Raw genomic sequence first — 18,172 nt, 5'->3', positions numbered from 1 at the left:
ACACGGTTGTTTGATGACATGTAAAACTGAGTCATTTTTAAGAAAGGTTGAACAACGATGGCGCTATTTATCTAAAATCTTGTTTGCATCTTTACAAGGGATAGACATATGTAAAATGATATTAGAACATCACCAAACAGACTAACAAATGACAAGGGAATTTTCTAAAACTTTTTATCATGAAATGTAAGATATAACTCATATTATTTGGCTAATTTTAATTTAAAATGTTTATAAATAGCGCCCTCAATTTGCCAAAAAATGTACAGTTTATAGAATTACAATTACCAAAAAATAGCTGAAAAGGATGAATAATTTGATATAAAAACGAAAATCTTTGTTAAAAGTTCCTACAAAATATATGTTTATTTATAAAGTTTATTAGTGTGACAGCTTTTGGTATTATTCAGGTCTAGAATTGATCATTATAATAATGTTTTGTTAGAAAAAATAATAAATGGTCACATCAAGCAACCGTGAGGAAGACCAAGGGAAAATCCCATTCTTAGACACCCTGATTGTGCGCAAGGAAGATGGTTCTGTTAAGTTGCTCGTATACCGTAAGAAGACGCATACAGACCAATACCTAAACTTCCAATGCCAACAACCCCTCCATCAAAAACTTGGTGTCATCAGAACACTTATGGACAGAAAGGCAACATAGTAACTGAAGAAACTGACAAAAAGGATGAGGAAAACAAAATCAGAAATGCTCTTTCAGATTGTGGCTACCCCAAATGGGCACTAGACAGAGTGAAACAACAGATGAAGGATAAACAGCAAAAACAAAAGAAATCAAAGAAATTGGAAGAAACCCCATCAAGAGGCACGGTGGTGATACCGTATGTAGAAGGACTGGCAGAAAAGCTACAGAGGATCTTTCAAAAACACAAGATCTCCACAGCGATGCGTTCAACCAACACCTTGAAAAACATCTTATTTCACCCAAAGGACAAAAAAGACATTATGGAAACCAGTGATGCAGTTTATGACATCCCCTGCAAAGGCTGCGATAAATCGTAAGTCGGCGAAACTGGTAGACCTTTTGGAGTCCGGATAAAGCAACACCAGAAAGACTCCGAAACTCTCAAAAACATTAAATTCACTAGGTCCAACAGAAAGGCTTCCACTACAGAACAACATAAATCCGCAATTACAGATCATATCGCGTCATCAACTGGGAAGAGGCAAGCATTCTAGACAAAGACTGTAACGCCACATCACGTAGAATTAGAAAAGCAATACAAATACGCAGAAAGGGGGCCAAAAATGTTCTTTTAATAGATATTTGGGTTTTTTTGGAGTATAAAAAGGTAAAAGATATTGTAGACTCTATATATGTGTGTTGGTCGTCATTGTGCTTAAAAAGGAGGTACATTTTAACCAGTTTCCATAGCCAATAATGTGCTATTTTAATACAGCAACGATGGCGATTTTGAGAGACTTGCTGGAGTCTTGTTTATAAAACAACACATATGTCAATAGAGTGACACAGTGCAGAAAGAAGCCTGTTTTCTAGAGAACTGCGCAAGGAGTTAAGTGTTTGGAGAACTGCGCAAGGAGTTAAGTGTTTGGAGAACTGCGCAAGGAGTTAGAACGTCGCAAGGATTTAAGTGTTTGGAGAACTGCGCAAGGAGTTAAGTTAAGTGTTTGGAGAACGGCGCAAGAAGTCGAGTGTTTGAAGACCTGTGCAAATAGTTAAGTGTTTGAAATAAGCAGCACCATTTCTGGGCGAGGATTTTATATAATTATATACAATGGACTTCGTTGATTTTCGCAGGACAAGTGAATAAAGATATATATACACATCAGCCGTCCAGAACATTGCAAGAACTCTATGATCACAAAGAATGTTGTGCAATGTTGTTATCATATTTTACTTTTAATTAAAGACTTAGATTTTGTTAACTTAATTAAACAGTGTATGTTGTTGTGCATTCGTGTGAATTTGAGTAAAAGCTGATTTTGGCCTTGAGTCAGTTACGGCTCGTAACAGTGAAGGGTTAATCCTTTAGAACGAAAGCTACCTGGAAGAATTGCTTAAAAGTTAAAGGGGATGTAACGTAATACAAAACAATAGCGCTGCCTTACGTTGCATGTGTCTTTGCCATCTCCTGCTACGCCAGCACATATCATGTTATCGGTGATCTCGTCATCTGGATATTGGCTTTGACAATATTCTTGGCTAACAATATCCACATTCATTTCCTGTAGGACTGGGTAGATGTAACCTGTGTAGTGACAAATACATATACAGATTGAGTGTATAAATATTGTATTTCCAACGCATAATTAACATTGTACCACAATTCCTATCCTATGTGCTTACACAAGAGTATAAATGTCCTAAAAAGTACAACATTAAAATTTTACATTAATTTAAATCATTGAATCAACATTATCGATGTATAAGCTAGGGTGCATTTTTGTTTTTGTAAAATAAAAAAAAGATTAGGACAATTAATAACCTGATTAAGGTTGTGTTCTAGATCTTGACAGAAACATTTAAAACATAATGTTTAGACAAAAAGACAATTATGTATCTTTGAAGCATCAGCTCGACAATTGTCTGCCTACCTTAGCTTGTCCAAAATGATTTCTCAGATTTCTGCAGATATTTCAAGTGTGCGATTTATATTTTAACTTGAAGGGAAGGGAAGAGGCTTACGCATCGTACGCTAAAGTAGCGCACGATTAATATACAGGGGAAAGAAGAACCACAAATCGGACACTTACATATTTAAATATGACATTATAATGGAAATATAACATGCATAGGAAGATAAGCTTAGAGAAAAAACCAAGACCTACTGGTCATGATGCTCTAACCAGACGCAGTCAGTCCGATGATTTAACTATAATTGCTCAGTGGATAGAGCATTAAACGCATTATCCAAAGGTCTGGGTTCAAATCCCCACACATACAGATTTTCTTTAACTTTCCTGCCCAGCAAACACAAACAGTTTTAAATCAGTAATATTTTGGGGTTTGGTTTAGGTAAAAACGTTTTAATAACATTAAATTGTTGGGTTATTTAAAGGTCATGAAAACGTTTTAAAACGTTTTGTATGAAAACACACTACAACAAAATTTTTACAATGTGTTCTAAATTTTATTGTAAACTATTTTTGCAAACATTTTTTGTCAAATATTTTGTCAACACTTCAAAAACATTATGTTAAATTACACCCAGCAAATGTTCTTAAAATGTTTTTTTTTTCAAAACGTTTTAATAACATTTAAATGTCGGGGTGCATAAAGGTCATGAAAACATTTTTCAAACGTTATTGCAAACATTTTCGGCAAACAATTTTCGCAAAATATTTTTTCAACCCCAAAATAACATTCTGTTTAGAATGTTTTGCATCAAGTTTTCAAAAATGTTTTTGAAATGTTATTAAACGTTTTCTGTGAAACATTTTGTGTTTACTGGACAGTAGATTACCTAAAAATGTCTTTTAATAGAAATCAAATTTATACTTCTACGCTACTCAAATTTGGTACACTCACCGGAGCGTTTTCACCGGGTTAACCAGCGTCTTCAGCGGATGTTATTGCTCTGAAGATTGTTGTTGCTAGTGATGTAGTACTAGGACACCTCCGATGACGTCACAGATGTTGATGACGTCAAACCTGAAGATGTTGTGCCGCCCCCTTGGTTCCGGGGGTCAGGAGGTTGTCCCAGACAGGATCGATGTCCAACCCTTTGGCACGGTTCAGTCTGGGTCTTTTAGTTCTGATATGGATTGCTTCCAAGACCCTGCGAGGGAAGTCCTTGGACTCCCTTTCTAACACTTTTACGTTCTCCCAGTCAATCTGGTGTCCTTTGCTCCTGTCGATGTGTTCCTTGACCGCTGACTTGGAACTGGCCGCTTTGGATTTATGTTCTGTTAGCCAATGTATAGGGAGTCACAGTATTTGCAAGGGATGCTGTACACGACACCAGATTGCTTTTCTTGTTCAGTTTTGTCCTTTGTGGAGAAAAGAGATCTGCGCAGAGTATTCTGAGGTTTAAAAGCTGTGCTAACACCTGTAGAGTTAAAAGTCCTGCGCAGCCGTTCCGAAAGTCCTTCCACGTAAGGCAAGGTAACAAATATGCCCTTCTTATTGCTATCTTCGTCGCTGTCCTTATTTTGTTCTTTCAAGTATGACGTCATCAACATCTGTGACGTCATCGAAGGTGTCCTAGTACTACATCACCAGCAACAACAATCTTCAGAGCAATAACATCCGCTGAAGACGCCGGTTGACCCGCTAAAGCGCTCCGGTGAGTGTACCAAATTTGAGTAGCGTAGAAGTATAAATTCGCTTTCTATTTACGTTTACCGCTACGTATGAATATACATCATTATATGTCTTTTAATGTTATGGAAAAAGTTGTATACCCTTAATAATATACCCTTCTTATATATCCCGACATTTAAACGTTTTCTGACAACTTTTTATAACCTTTTGCGAATGATGTCGAAAACGTCTGAGTGCCTATGTATGTTATATATGTAATTATATGTTAAACTGATGCGTTGTTTATCTTTCCCCTGTGTTTTATATAGCTTTTGACTATTTTCTTACAACCAACCTGTTTCAGTCGTTGATCCCCATCCCGTGACCTCACACGGCGTACCAGGTACAATGTAATCTTCTAAACTTTGCTGAGGGACACATATCGTCCTTACATAGTCCGTAATTACAAACGGTGAAGCTAATTTAAGAGCTGCAATGTCATATTCATTGTCTGACCATGTATATTGGGGATGTATGAATATTTCAGCTACTTGTCGTAGCTGCTGTTGCCCCCCTCCACTTCTAAGATCTGTAAGGCCTCCAACGACGCTGTAGATTTCTGGGTACTGCACGAAGCCGCTGTGGTATTAGAGAAAACAACATTATGTTACACAATCAATTGTTTCACTGTACAAGATAATCTAATATACGTATGCACGTCCCATAACGCTGAGATAAGTAAGAGAATATTGATCATAACTTCAAATCACACAAGGTTACGCCATTGGGTAGATTTGTGTCATTTTAAGCTATGATTTTGTAGGACTTTCGCGAAAGCTCAAGTACACATCTCGCTATATCCAAAAATTGACTGTTTGTTGTGCAAAGGCATTAACATAAGCAAGATATTGTGAACTCCTTGAGGTGTAACCTTTCTTGTTTAGACGTACTATAAAACAGTTTGATTTTAAAAGGTAAAGGACCACTAATGAATCCTTGTGGTACGCATTGCTTTTAGTCCAACATATTCAAGACAAAGAAAAGGACCCTGGATAGGAATCTCAGTCAGGAACATTGGCTAGACTTATAGGTCGCGAACTCTAGATTCGATACATACTGGAGATAAAAAGAGGAAACGCAATTTTGTACCCTGTGTTACTGGAATAAAACAGTATTGCTTGCTTTGGTAAAGAAACTGGTATATTTATATAAATACAAGATACAAAGGTCGGCAGTTGTTGGAAGGCTATGTTTGTATGCTATTCTTATGGTATAACATTCGTATGGTGTGATAAGATGTGGCATGATATCGACTGTTCAGTGCCAGAAGTGGGTAAGTGCAATAGCTGCCCTGTGAACATGTGGCAATTTACATTGTATATTGCACTCATCTACACATGGCAGCTACACTTGGCAGCTATTGCACTAACCCACTTCTGGCATTGACCAGTCGATTTGATATAATATAATGTAATATTTGGAGGTATTTTAATGGTATCGTACATGATACATCTGATAGATCGCAAATGAAACACCATGTAAAATCATTTGAGCGTAATATATAATATTATTTGTTAGAATCTTAAAATTAGGAACTAAAACCATATTGTAACATTACTGAGGAGGACGCCCTGAATGTTTTAATTAATTTTTAATTTAATTTTTTTAAACACATCAAAAGGACCGCACTTAGTCACGATCGACAGAGTAATTCGGGTCAAATTAAAAGTATGGTATATCTGCCAGTAAAACTAATATTTTGTGGAAAATACAATTCTATTTCATGTAGAAGTGTTACAATACCGTAAAATCTCGTCTACAAGCATATATAGAGTGTTTTTAATGAAACAGCCGTGAATATGCCAATACAATAGATCAGTCTTACAAAGGTATTTGTTTGTATAAACGAATCCAACGAGCCAGGTGATAGTCAGAATTCATTCAGGTCATTACTGAGTCCTGTCTGCACCAAACTGGTGTTGTTACTGCCCAATTGGGTTGATGAAATCCGCTTAAAACTCGATGTTGAAATGTATTGTGTTGTAAACTCTCATCATTCTTTTGTCTACGTGTAACACGGGTGATGGAATGCAGTTTAATATCCTCGCCAAGGCCACATCATTTTACATTTTAGGTGGAATAGACTTAAGGGGACCCAGCAATGGCTGCCATTGAGGTGTAGGAATGCGTGAAATTGGATTCGTCTATAGGGTAAAACAATTTTTGAATATATCGCGGTGCACTACAAGCAGGTTGCATCACCTGTGCATATCTGCAAATCATAGATTGAATACAATACCGTTCTTTTCAAAGATACTAATCTTACAGGAATGCGTGACATTGGATTCGTCTATATGCTTGTATCGAAAATTTATTTGTTCAAACTCCAGAATGTTATAATTGTGTCGATAGATGGTGCCTCGATTAATTTAGCTTTCATCTAAAGTACTGTATATGCTTGTAGACGAGGTTTAACGGTATTGCTTTAGTATAATAAGAAAGAAAGAATGTACCAAAAGGCATACGACATAGACATAGAGGCGTATAAAGCTGACAATTATATTTCGAAAGATTAAAAGGAATGAAAGGAGCGGCATACTCACATGCAGTTTGCTGCAGTAAGGGCCCATTCTGGTGTGATAATAGTTGCACCACATCGAACCTCCTCTTGGTCATTTACAAAAAACGCCGCATGCCACGGCCATTCGCCTGTGTCTGCATCACTGCCACCGATAATATTACTTCCAGGATCAGTAATTGGTGCCGTTCCACAATCTGGATCATCTAAAAAGCAATTATGGTCAAGTCAACAACATACTTAAGAAATGGGTCTTACAGACAACTACAACTATACAGCAATAGGTATTGAACAATAGATAATAACATCACTGCTCTTCTCCATCTGACTCATTAGCTCAGTTGGTAGAGCATCGGTCCGGTGATCCGAAGGTCCCAGGTTCAAATCCTGGATGGTCAGTGAAATTTTTTTCAATGGCTGTCATTTATGTATTCTCATATACAACTATATAAACGTAGCTAAAAGCTAACCAAAATGGCGGCAATTTTGAAATTCATTATGGCTGTGAAATTGAGCCATCTGAATATACCACAATATAAAGATTCATTACTACATCCAGTAATGTACTTCTGAACAAGGTACATCCCACCAGTGGAACCCACAATAACGAGTGAAAAATTCTTTTAATGTACTTACTTTGCCATGAATGGTTTGTTCCAATACAGATGAAAAAACACAGAGCAGCAAGATACCACAGGGGGGTTCCGTGCGCCATATTTCTACGAAAATGAGACACAATATGGATTAGGCCTAGGAGCTAAATTTCATACGGGCCTTAATTAAGGATCGAGTTCAACACCTATGTCTACCAATCGTTGATACCACGGGGTGTTAGTATAAACCCTCTAGATCACTGCTTGGGGGTAGTGGACTCCAATTACAGGGTATACGTTTTTCGCTAGAGGTTACGAAAGGTCACACAAGGGTAAAAATGAAAATGCTTCAAGTTTGTTGAAAGATATATCAAATTACTCGCCTGATAACAAGTATTTTAAATAAAATGTATAGTATCTATCTACGACCTATCTTGGTTGTACGGGAGTCAAATTTAAACTTACTCCGATTTGCGAAAAATGGTGGCAAATTGCTCATCTACCTTCTAAACTGTTTACTTTTCTTGTTATGTGCAATGAAAGTCAGCTTCAACAGTAGTATATGGCCACCCTAATGACCTTTGACATTGTTTGCACGCTATCTCAGTAAATGAACGCAGTAGGCCTATATAGGCAAAACTTTCCTTTTTCTGATTTTATTCAGGTACACAAACAATTCTCGCATTTCACAATAAGGCGCCACCAGTGGTTTGCGATGTAATCGTGATGTAAACGTGATGTATCATGGGAAAAGGTCGACATCCATGCCCGCTCAATGCAAATATTACAATGCTATTACATGAGAACATGTGACAGTCTTTTTTTAGTTTGTCAAAATAAAGGTGTTACACGCGAATCGATACTCAATAATACTTAATAATGTGATTTGAAATGTGCACAATTAATTTCTTTTCTCTATCGATTTGCGTGTAATACCGTTATATTGACAAACTAAAAAATATTGTCACGTGTTCCTATGTAATAGCACGGTAATATTCGCATTGCGCGGACTTGGATGTCGACCTTTTCCCATGATACATCACGAGTACATCACAAACCGCTGGCGGCGCCCTTATTGTGAAACGCGAGAATTCACCACCATTTTTTGCCCAAATCGGAGTAAATTGAAATATTGACCCACGTACAACAAAAACATGTCAATTAGCCTAAACACGAGGTTTATGTAGGATAACTACCTAACTATAGATAGCGCAAACTATACATATTTTAAATCCTTGTCATCAGACGATAACTTTCAGCAAGATCGAAGCATTTTCAATTTGTTACCCTTGTGTGACCTTTTGTGACCTTTATGGTGCCAAAGATTAGTAGCAGAATGGTCGACTGCATATCCGCCGGATAATGCTTTTTCAATGTGAAATGAACTTTGCTGCTTGGATAATATCACGATGAGTTTAGCATTTATTCCGTTTTGAAAAAAAAAAGTGTTCCGACGGATCTGCACTCGACCATTTTTCAAAACTCCTTGCTCCTAGAAATAGTAAGTATTTTACAAAAACTTCATGCAAGCACTAACAAAATAAAAATATGCACGCCAGCATACGCAGAACTAGCCTATTGTCAAGACTCCGTGGAGAGATATATAGGCAGCTTAATTTCGCAATATGCATAATTCCTAGTCTTCGCTGAAATACTGCACGTTGAATCCATTGGTTACTGGTTCAAACCTATATATACTCCAAACACCTATTCCGAATTATGATATTCCATAGGGTTTGTATTGTGATCATTTCGATCAGTGGTACGTAACAAAGAAAGCATGACCCAGTTGTCCTTGCAACTGTCATATTCTGTAGTTGACCATTGATCTCGTGTCATATTTATTGCAAGGAATTGATATTTACATGAATTAAGTAAGATTAGATAAGGCTAATATATGAGATGGAATATTTCACTTGTAGTGACGTCAGGCGCCTATATAATAAAGAGACAAAGAAACTTTAGTCCACAAAACCGTTAGTGTGGTCGCTAAATGGTTTAAGATGTTTCTGCAAGGTATCAGGGAAATGGTTACGGAAGAGGTTTGCACGGAAGTGGTGATTTGACGAAAATATCAATCAAGGATGGCTGACGTGTAAAGTCACGTGGTTACTCCATAAAGGACATAGTGACATTTAATTAAACACATAATGAACACACAAAGTGCATTTTTTTGGTGCGAATCAAGGTCATCCGGTGCCTTATGGACTAGCCACGTGACCTTTCTTTCTTTTGGGTCCTCCAGATCTTTAGGACAAATTATCCTTTTAAAGCTGGTAATTTCTTCAGCGGACAGATTATTCTCGATCTCCCACCATAATTTTTTTGCTACCTTGCAAAATTCAATTAAACCATTTAGAGACCATTCATTGTAAGGGCGTTGGGACATTTTGTGGATCAAGTTTCTTCGTCTCTGCGTTCATACGGATTTCCGTCTTTCCGCCTTGTAATCACTGGAATATAAAGCGCATGATGTCACCACAAGTGACACCTTCCATACCATTTATTAAGATTAGGATATTGGCTCAATCTTCAACTTACAGTTTGCGGGATTCTTTCTTTTTTCAGTAATGTTGCAATACTTCTGTGTACTTTTGTGAACTCTGAGTATGCTTACAGGAAGGTAATACCTACTGCTGAGGTAAAAAAAAAAGCTTTTAAAAGATACCATAACACAAATTGAAAAAATATCTGATATTAAGTTTCAAGTCGATGAAATGCCCAGTTGGGTGGTTTGGAAATGTGTATGTCCAGTTTAGTATCAGAATAGAACAAATTTACTCTTTTCAATTAGGTGTGTTTGTATTTTCTTTACGATAATACTTGTGTGAGGTATGATGGTTCAAAATGGTAAAGAGACTTTTGGAACACCCTGTATTTAATGTCAAAATTCAAAATATGAAATGTTTGACATCTGTGTAAACAGGGTAAATGCGGACATAAAACATATATATTTAAAAAAGAAGAGGTACAAGTAGTTTTGTTTACTTCTTTGCTTAATTAATTCAATAAATAGGTATGAACAAAAGAAATAGTGATAGTAACATAAGGTACGATTGTATAATGACATGGGGGATATGATACATTACCAGATTCCTACCAGAGGTACACTGCTGCTCAGCTACTTTGTGGCTATTCTAGAGAACCATTGCAGTACCAATTCAGTACCAGTGTATGTACATGTGCTTCCGATATCTGTGCTCTGGTACCTACGCAGATACTCTAGAGTACTCTATAGTGCCAATGGAGTAGCTTGGCAGCAATGTACATCAAGGGGTTGCAGCGATAGGAATCTGGTAGTGTAATAGTAATCATGTTAGCCTCGAAGTGTTTGAACATGTTTGTTACCACTTGTGGGTAACGTACATTATCGACATGATCGTTTTAATAGTATAAAGGAGCATTTGGACAATTTTTAAATTTTTAAATTAAAATATGTAAGAGTGTAAAGTGCAGGCATTGGTGCTACTGCTACGCTACTACTTCTACCACTAAAACCTCTACTTCTGCTGCTACTATCTTAAGATTGCTTGCACGATCATATAATTAACAAAATTTGTGTGGTTTGTGTCGCACCATCTATTATTTTCATTCCATTAACGTGATTTTTTATATTTTATACAAAATCAAAAGTTGTAATTGCAAAGCAATATTTTTTTTCTGAAAAGGAGGAAAAACGCAAATAATTGGTATAATGAGAAAAAGGAAAAAGTCATTATGTATTTGATGCTACATGTCCTATAATTCGGTTTGTTTGAATAAATGATAAGTTTTTCATTCAAAAAGTACAAAATTATTTCACTTACCTTTTTGACTGTCTGGCCACCAGTTCCCTCTTAAGGGCTGGGGTATGAACGTTTGGACAGCATTTATTGTGGGACATTAGAGCACATCAGACATATATCGAATTGCATTCTGAATACGAAGAATGTCATTCTGATATCAAATAATTTTGATTTTTTGAAGTTCGCAATTTAATACACATTTTATGGCAAATCATTAAAAATTGATATTTTTGATATTTAACAGTACTTGAAGTAAACTTTGTAAATCTGATGATTTATACTTAAAGTGTATGTAGGTGGGATGAAAAGCCGACGATCAATTGAAAATTTTGACCTTTCGTATTGAAGATATGGATTTTTTTCCCAAAACACCAAAAAAAAATTAGGTCTTTTTGGGAAAAAATCCATATCTTCAATATGAAAGGTCAAAATTTTCAATTGACCGTCGGCTTTTCCTCCTGCTACATACACTTTAAGAATATGTCATTAGATTTATATAATTTACTTCGAGGACTGTTATATATCAACAATTTGAAAAATATCAAATTTTTATAATTTGTCATAACATTTATATTATATTGTGATTTTAAAAAAATGAAAATTATTTGATATCAGAAAGACATGCTTCGTATTCAGAATGCAATTCAATAGGTCTGAGGTGCTCTCATGTCCCACAAAAAATACTGTCGAAACGCAATAAACGCTCATTTTAGATCCCTTAAGTTGAAAGCTCAACTCCTTGAAATCAATTTTTTTTCCAATATACTGTTCAGAAGTGACTTGTGACTTCAAATCAATGACAAATTATCATGTCATTATAATTATTTCATTTTACAATGATTCCATTAACAGAAGAGTTCTTTGAGGACAAGTCCACACGCCCTGGACACTGATTCAAAAGGCGATTCTCTGTTATTTACTTTTGCTCTGGTAGCGAAGTTCAATGATTTATTAAAGCGTTATGATAGTACGGAAGGACCTGGTCACTCACGGTACTATGTGGCCTTGATTGTAAACATGAGAAAACGAGGGTATGAAACCAGATCGATTACATCATGGTCAGGAAGAGGTGCAGAACATCACTCTAAAATATCAGGATACGACCGGGCGCTGACTGTGGTAGTGACCATCAGCTACTTGTAGCCAAAGTTAAACCAAAACTGAAAGCTAAGAGAGACAATGCACCACCTACCAGGTATGATGTTGACAACATTCCCACTCAATATTCAGTAGAGGTGAAGAACAAGTTTGACGAGTTACTGAAAGTTAATGAAGAGAATCAGACCCCATAATTGTGGGAGGTTTAGGCAACTACAAGAGAGAAAACAATTATCGCAACTGCCATTACAGGTGGGTGTAAAACACATCATTTGATGTAATGTGATTGCCCGAAAAGGAAACGATAATGTAACCTTTCTGCTGACATGATCGGGTGTGTACACATATATGAAAACGCACCACAGTTACAGTTTCAGTTTTCTGTTCAAATAATATTTTAATTTCCTGATATGTTCGTATATAGGTGTAGGGTAATAATGACCTTTGCTCAAATGTTACCATAATCAATTATTTACATTGCAAGTATAATTGACTTATTAGTTTTCAAAGTCACTGTTTGAAATTTTTGATAATTTGGGCGCTTTAGGGAACAAAGGTCGGTGAAACTCTGTGAACGACTTCCGGGTTACTCCAGTTGAAAACCATACATCCCCCTCTCCTCCCCCACGTCATACATACATACTCCCAGTCCCATTTCCCAAATATGAAATTAAAAAAAAATTGAATTTCAGGTCGGCAGAGTTGGGCCTCGAACCCACGGCGCAGCTACATACAGAATACTCAAGTCCAGCGCGCTGATCCATTGGACAACACGACTTGTTGGTAGCCAACTTGAATTTTTTAACATATAGGATATAGGCAACTCCAACATTTATCGGGATTGAATAGAATTACAACAATACGTGTACTGTGCGCGCACAATACATATATCGAGTTTGACTGGATCGTGCATGGTATATCGGTTCGTGCAATGTATAGGGAGCCTGTCATTTTCTTGAAGATACTAGTAGTCCCCGGGGTATAGACGTTGGGTTCCCCCAGTTAATTCAAGATTTTCGAATAGAACCCCAAGATGATTTTAGAAAATGGAAGATTAGATTACCATCAAAATGATACAGTAATCTTTATCGGGGTTCTATGTAAATGTAAAAATTACATCGATTTTTCATCATTTTTTTGAGCGTTCATTTTCACTAAATTCAAAAAATATTTTGACGTATATAAAATTAAAATAAAACAACACCAACTATACCACAATATCACGAATCGTTATACATGTTGTGCAGTTAAAGGTCATATATTCCTTTAAACATAGGATGCTTCAGTTTGTACACAAACAATATTTCTGCGAAAACCCGCCCACTCGGCTATTTTAAAAGATAATCAGACTTCCTTAGAATATGCAATAATTAGCATTAAAATCAAGTTTTTTAGGCCGCTGTGTACATCCCCTATAGAAGACGCGATCTTATTATTCCAGGCAAGGAGCGTGTGAATTTCAAATGGGTTACCTGAATGGGTGACTCCATTTGAACTCTACACCCTCTGCCAGATTAAGCCAGGCCATGTCTTCCACAGCGGGTATATTCCATGATATTGATTGCAACTGGAATAGCCCTTTGTAAAGGATAAAGGGGTTTAAGATGTCCATTGAGAATTTTTTTTGACCCAGTTTATAAATAATGAAAATAAATCTCGGATTTATATAGCGCCTTTTTCCAGATCTAGAAGGATTCAAAGCGCTATAATTTCGCTGCCATGGTCAATCATCACAATCGGATCGCATCAACTAGGCCAGTTGCAGCCGAATCTGGCGCAGACCTATCCGCACTTAGGAGATCCTGGAGAAAACCTGCGAGAGCGAGCATGGGATCGGGATAAATCAATTCCAGATACAGCCTTTGGGCACGGCCGGGGCTTGAACCCGGGACCTCAGTGGTGCAAGGAGAAGGAACTACCGCTGCGCCAACTCGCTCTCCCAGGAGAATTCTTTAGCTTTGTATGGAAACAGTTTACATTTAATAGGGATGTGTGTCTCTATCTTTTGGTATGTTCCTGGCCAGGCATGAGGGCGCTGTTAGTTGTAACGAATACACGCAGTGGGTATGGTATTGAATATGTTAAGCTTTTTTCCTCTCATATTTTTTGTTAATAATACCACGGTTCCTCGAGTATATTTCAAAATATCATTGACTGTTGTCAAGATAATTATCTTTATTTGTATTTTTTGTTTTAAAGGTACAGATTTGTAACGAAACTGGTTACAATCATTTATTATTACTAGAGGGCTTCAACTAGCTTTTGGCGTGGGGGTACGTGTGTGGCGCTCTTTATAGTTTTAACACAAAACACACCAGACCAGACACTGAAACATACGGAGTGGGTTTGAAATATTCAATATATTTTTGTGTTAATAATACCACGGTTACTCTAGACTATTAAAAATATCATGACTAGTTGCAGGATATCCACAACCAATTCGATGTTGTTGTTTTTTCAGTTTTACACGAAATCCCAGCACTCAGAACGCTGTCTGTTCAATTAGCTTAGATTATTGTTCTTTAAAATATATAAAAAAATTAAAAAACTGTGGTCAAAGTCATCAAAGAAAAGTGTTAGCACAGCCTTAGACCCAACGTGATTTATAGACGATGAAGCGTTCGCTTTCATGTAAACTTGTATGAATAATAAATAAATCGTCTGCATTCAATTAACTTATATATTCTTAAATCATTATTATGAAGTACACAGTAGTTTGATTTATTTCTACTTTTTGCATGACTGTAATGCCCAGTGGTGTACTAAAATACCACGTGAAAGACTAAGCCTGAAGTAAAATTTAAGTTTTTATATTAAATCCGGTTTTATTCAGAGTTCACTGATCTTACAGACTTGACATTTAATATGGAATATTTCTTCACGCGAAAGTGCCAAGACTAATCCGAAAGGGGTCTGCATAAACCGCATGGGTTAAATATTTATTGGGGTGTGTCGGGAGATGGTTTCAAATAATTTTTGATAGAAAATATGCTTTCCAAGAATCTTCATTATGGTGCTCATAATGTAGTGAATTAACCTAAAATTTAGGGTTTTTTTTTTTTTTTTTGAGGGGGGTAAATTTCTGCATTTCGGAACATTGTTATGATATTATCAAATTGATTGAAGTTTGAGGTGATATGTACTGAACCTAAATACCAATAAGTATTGATCAGAACTGACATGCACTTGTAATGTACCAGTTTTGAATGTGGGAGGAGCTTTGCTGAGAGATAATGTAATGATATCTTTCCAATTTGGGCCCTGTTCCATTGCTCAATGGGCCGACAAATCAATGTTACTGTAGGAAAGCCTCTGGTATGCGTTATTTCTGCTCAGGCCTCATAGCTCGGAAAATCCTGATGCGCCTCAAAAAACATCTGGCACGATTCCGTCAAATTATATCAGAACATTGATCCGTGCTCACGTCAAATTATCTCAAAAAATTCTGATCCACCTCAAAACTCCATGGCGTACGTACCCGGGCGTACGTAGTTTGGCTAAAAAGCCTGTCATAGTCTGCTCAAATTTATTACTAAACCTGCATGTCTACATTCCGCACGTAATCCACATGATGCTTAGTTCCCAGCTATATTTGGTTCCTGATGTGAAATACCATTCAGATTATGACATCATACCGACATTGTGTGGGGAATGTTTGTACTTCTTTTGGTATCACTGGATAGAAGAGACATACATTGGTATCAAATATAACGGTATATGACGTTTATACTTGAAAATTAGGAGGTTGCAACCCCCACTTCGTAATCCGTAGCCAGTGGTGTATTTGCACTACGTCATTGAAACTCACTGTCAATCACTGAAATGACGACAATTGAGGGAGTGGTTATACTGTTGTGACCTTGCTTCGTGATTAGCACTGGCAAGGAACATTCGCCGTAGAAGTGACGTAATTAATCGGATTAACTACCATAGCAATAGATGAATACAATTTTGAATATATCGCCCAACACTCAAAAAAAAATATTGTCAAAAAATTGTATTCATCTATTGCTATAGTAGTTAATCCGATTATTACGTCTCTTCTACGGTGAATTGGCTGGAGATGGAAGTTTGATGCTATAATTGATATCGAAGGAGAAGTAGATTACGTAACGCGTCCTTTAGACGGGGGAATATACGCTTCGACCCCCAAAAATTGCAATGAAAGGTTTTTAACTGATTTTGGTACTATGGGACCTCAGGAATAACAGAAAAAAAGTCCTAAAAAATCGGGCTACCGGAAAGTGGTTTTCCAAGATGGCGTCCAAAATGGCCGCCAAAAAATCTTAAAATTACTATAATTCATTTATTTTTCCCCACATAGTTTGAATTTTGGTGTCTAAACCGATGTTTAGGGGTCAATGATTTTATTATGATCAACAAAAATATTGCAGAGTGATCAGATAACCTAGAAATCCAAGATGGCGTCCAAAATGGCCGCCGATACCCTTAAAATTGCTATAAATCACTTATTTCTTGTCATATAGCTGTAATTTTGGTGTCTATCCCTATGTTTGTGAGTTCAACAAATCCAATGAGACCATTAAAACTTTCACCAAGTGATAGCATCCATCATGAATTTCAAAATGGCTGCCATTTCTGATGTATTTTGCCAACATTGCAATTTTTTGAAAATAACAGAAGTTATACATTATATTTTTAATGTTTTATAAAACTGTTTTATTAAACAATTAAAAAATAATACAAAACAAATAAAATGGAATCATTAATTTTATAAATAAATGATTTATTCAATATATTTCCATCAATAAGGATATTGATATCTTAAGGGAGCTCTCGATCAACTTCAAACAAGCAACTCCTAATTGGTCAGGAATGATGGTATCCATAGAGGAAACGAGCACCCGGGTCAGTCTTCGGTTGTGTTTTTGCCTATGATAGACATGTATTCAGGGGATAAGACCTGTATTCTTTCCACATTGGAGTTCCTTTTCAGTTTGGCAATGAAATATAACCGGTCACCAATAGTCATATTTGACCAGCCCCTATGCTGAGATCATCCAACAGACCATTGAAAAGGATCGTCTTGCTGCTGGGATGTTTTCATACATTCATGAATTTACTTGGAGCAATAGGTACTCTAATGCAAGGGACAGGACTTAAAGACATCCTAGAATATGTGTATGGTGAAAATTCTGTTGTGTTTATGTTCACTGGAAAGTCTGTCCAAAGAGCATTCCAGGACCACCTGCCGGTAGACAAGTGTCTAAACCAAATGATTGTATCAGATGTGCTGCATGATAATCCCCAATTTCAGACATTGATGGAGTACTGAGACATCTGATATATTGGGCAAGATCAAGCTAGAACTTGAAGATGTTGAGAGTGGCCAGAGCTTTGATCATGGCAGATCGCACCGGATGTTTGTCCATGTACCTAAGTGCTGTTGCTGACTGCCTTCCAATTTTTGCTGCAGCTGGACATTACAACTACTTGAAATCGGCATATCTCTACACTCAAGAGATGAGTGAGCTTGAGACCAAACATCCAGACGTTTTCCAGAAATTCTCCAATGACTTCCATGTCATTCGCCGCAGTAATCAGTTTTGGGCAGGCCTAAGTTCAGATCTAGTAATCGAACAGACGTTAATGAGATCACTGAAGAGTACTGGAGGCTTAACACGTGAAGCGGTATGAACGAAGAGCAGCGATCACCTGATGATAACAATGCCATGCAGGAATTCAATCGCCTCTCCTACTCTACAAGTGAGCAGCATAAAGAGTCCGCTGAATCAAGGATCAATAGAGATACATTAGACTTATCCAAATTAAGTTCAAAGTTGGATACTTACTCACACTTCTCTTCAGACCCTTCCTTAAGAAATGTTGTGAATGGTGTAGTGGCCGATGCCGATGTTAATGTTCATGAGTA

At 36.9% G+C, this 18,172-nt stretch overlaps 1 protein-coding gene across 1 annotated transcript; it reads right to left on the bottom strand.

Annotated features, from left to right (window-relative positions):
* Nucleotides 1-1,105: 1,105 nt before the first annotated feature.
* Nucleotides 1,106-7,518, bottom strand: LOC140164544 (plasma kallikrein-like). Its single transcript, XM_072187849.1, has 5 exons — nucleotides 7,440-7,518; nucleotides 6,829-7,009; nucleotides 4,581-4,864; nucleotides 2,092-2,231; nucleotides 1,106-1,129 (listed from the first exon to the last, which is right to left on the bottom strand). The coding sequence occupies exons 1-5, from the start codon at nucleotides 7,516-7,518 to the stop codon at nucleotides 1,106-1,108; spliced, it is 708 nt and encodes a 235-aa protein (XP_072043950.1).
* Between the last annotated feature and the right edge of the window lie 10,654 nt (nucleotides 7,519-18,172).

The sequence above is a fragment of the Amphiura filiformis genome, chromosome 11 (assembly GCF_039555335.1).
Source record: "Amphiura filiformis chromosome 11, Afil_fr2py, whole genome shotgun sequence".
NCBI lineage: Eukaryota > Metazoa > Echinodermata > Ophiuroidea > Amphilepidida > Amphiuridae > Amphiura > Amphiura filiformis.
Note: the sequence above shows the minus strand (reverse complement) of the source record. Positions and strands in the feature narration are given on the sequence as shown.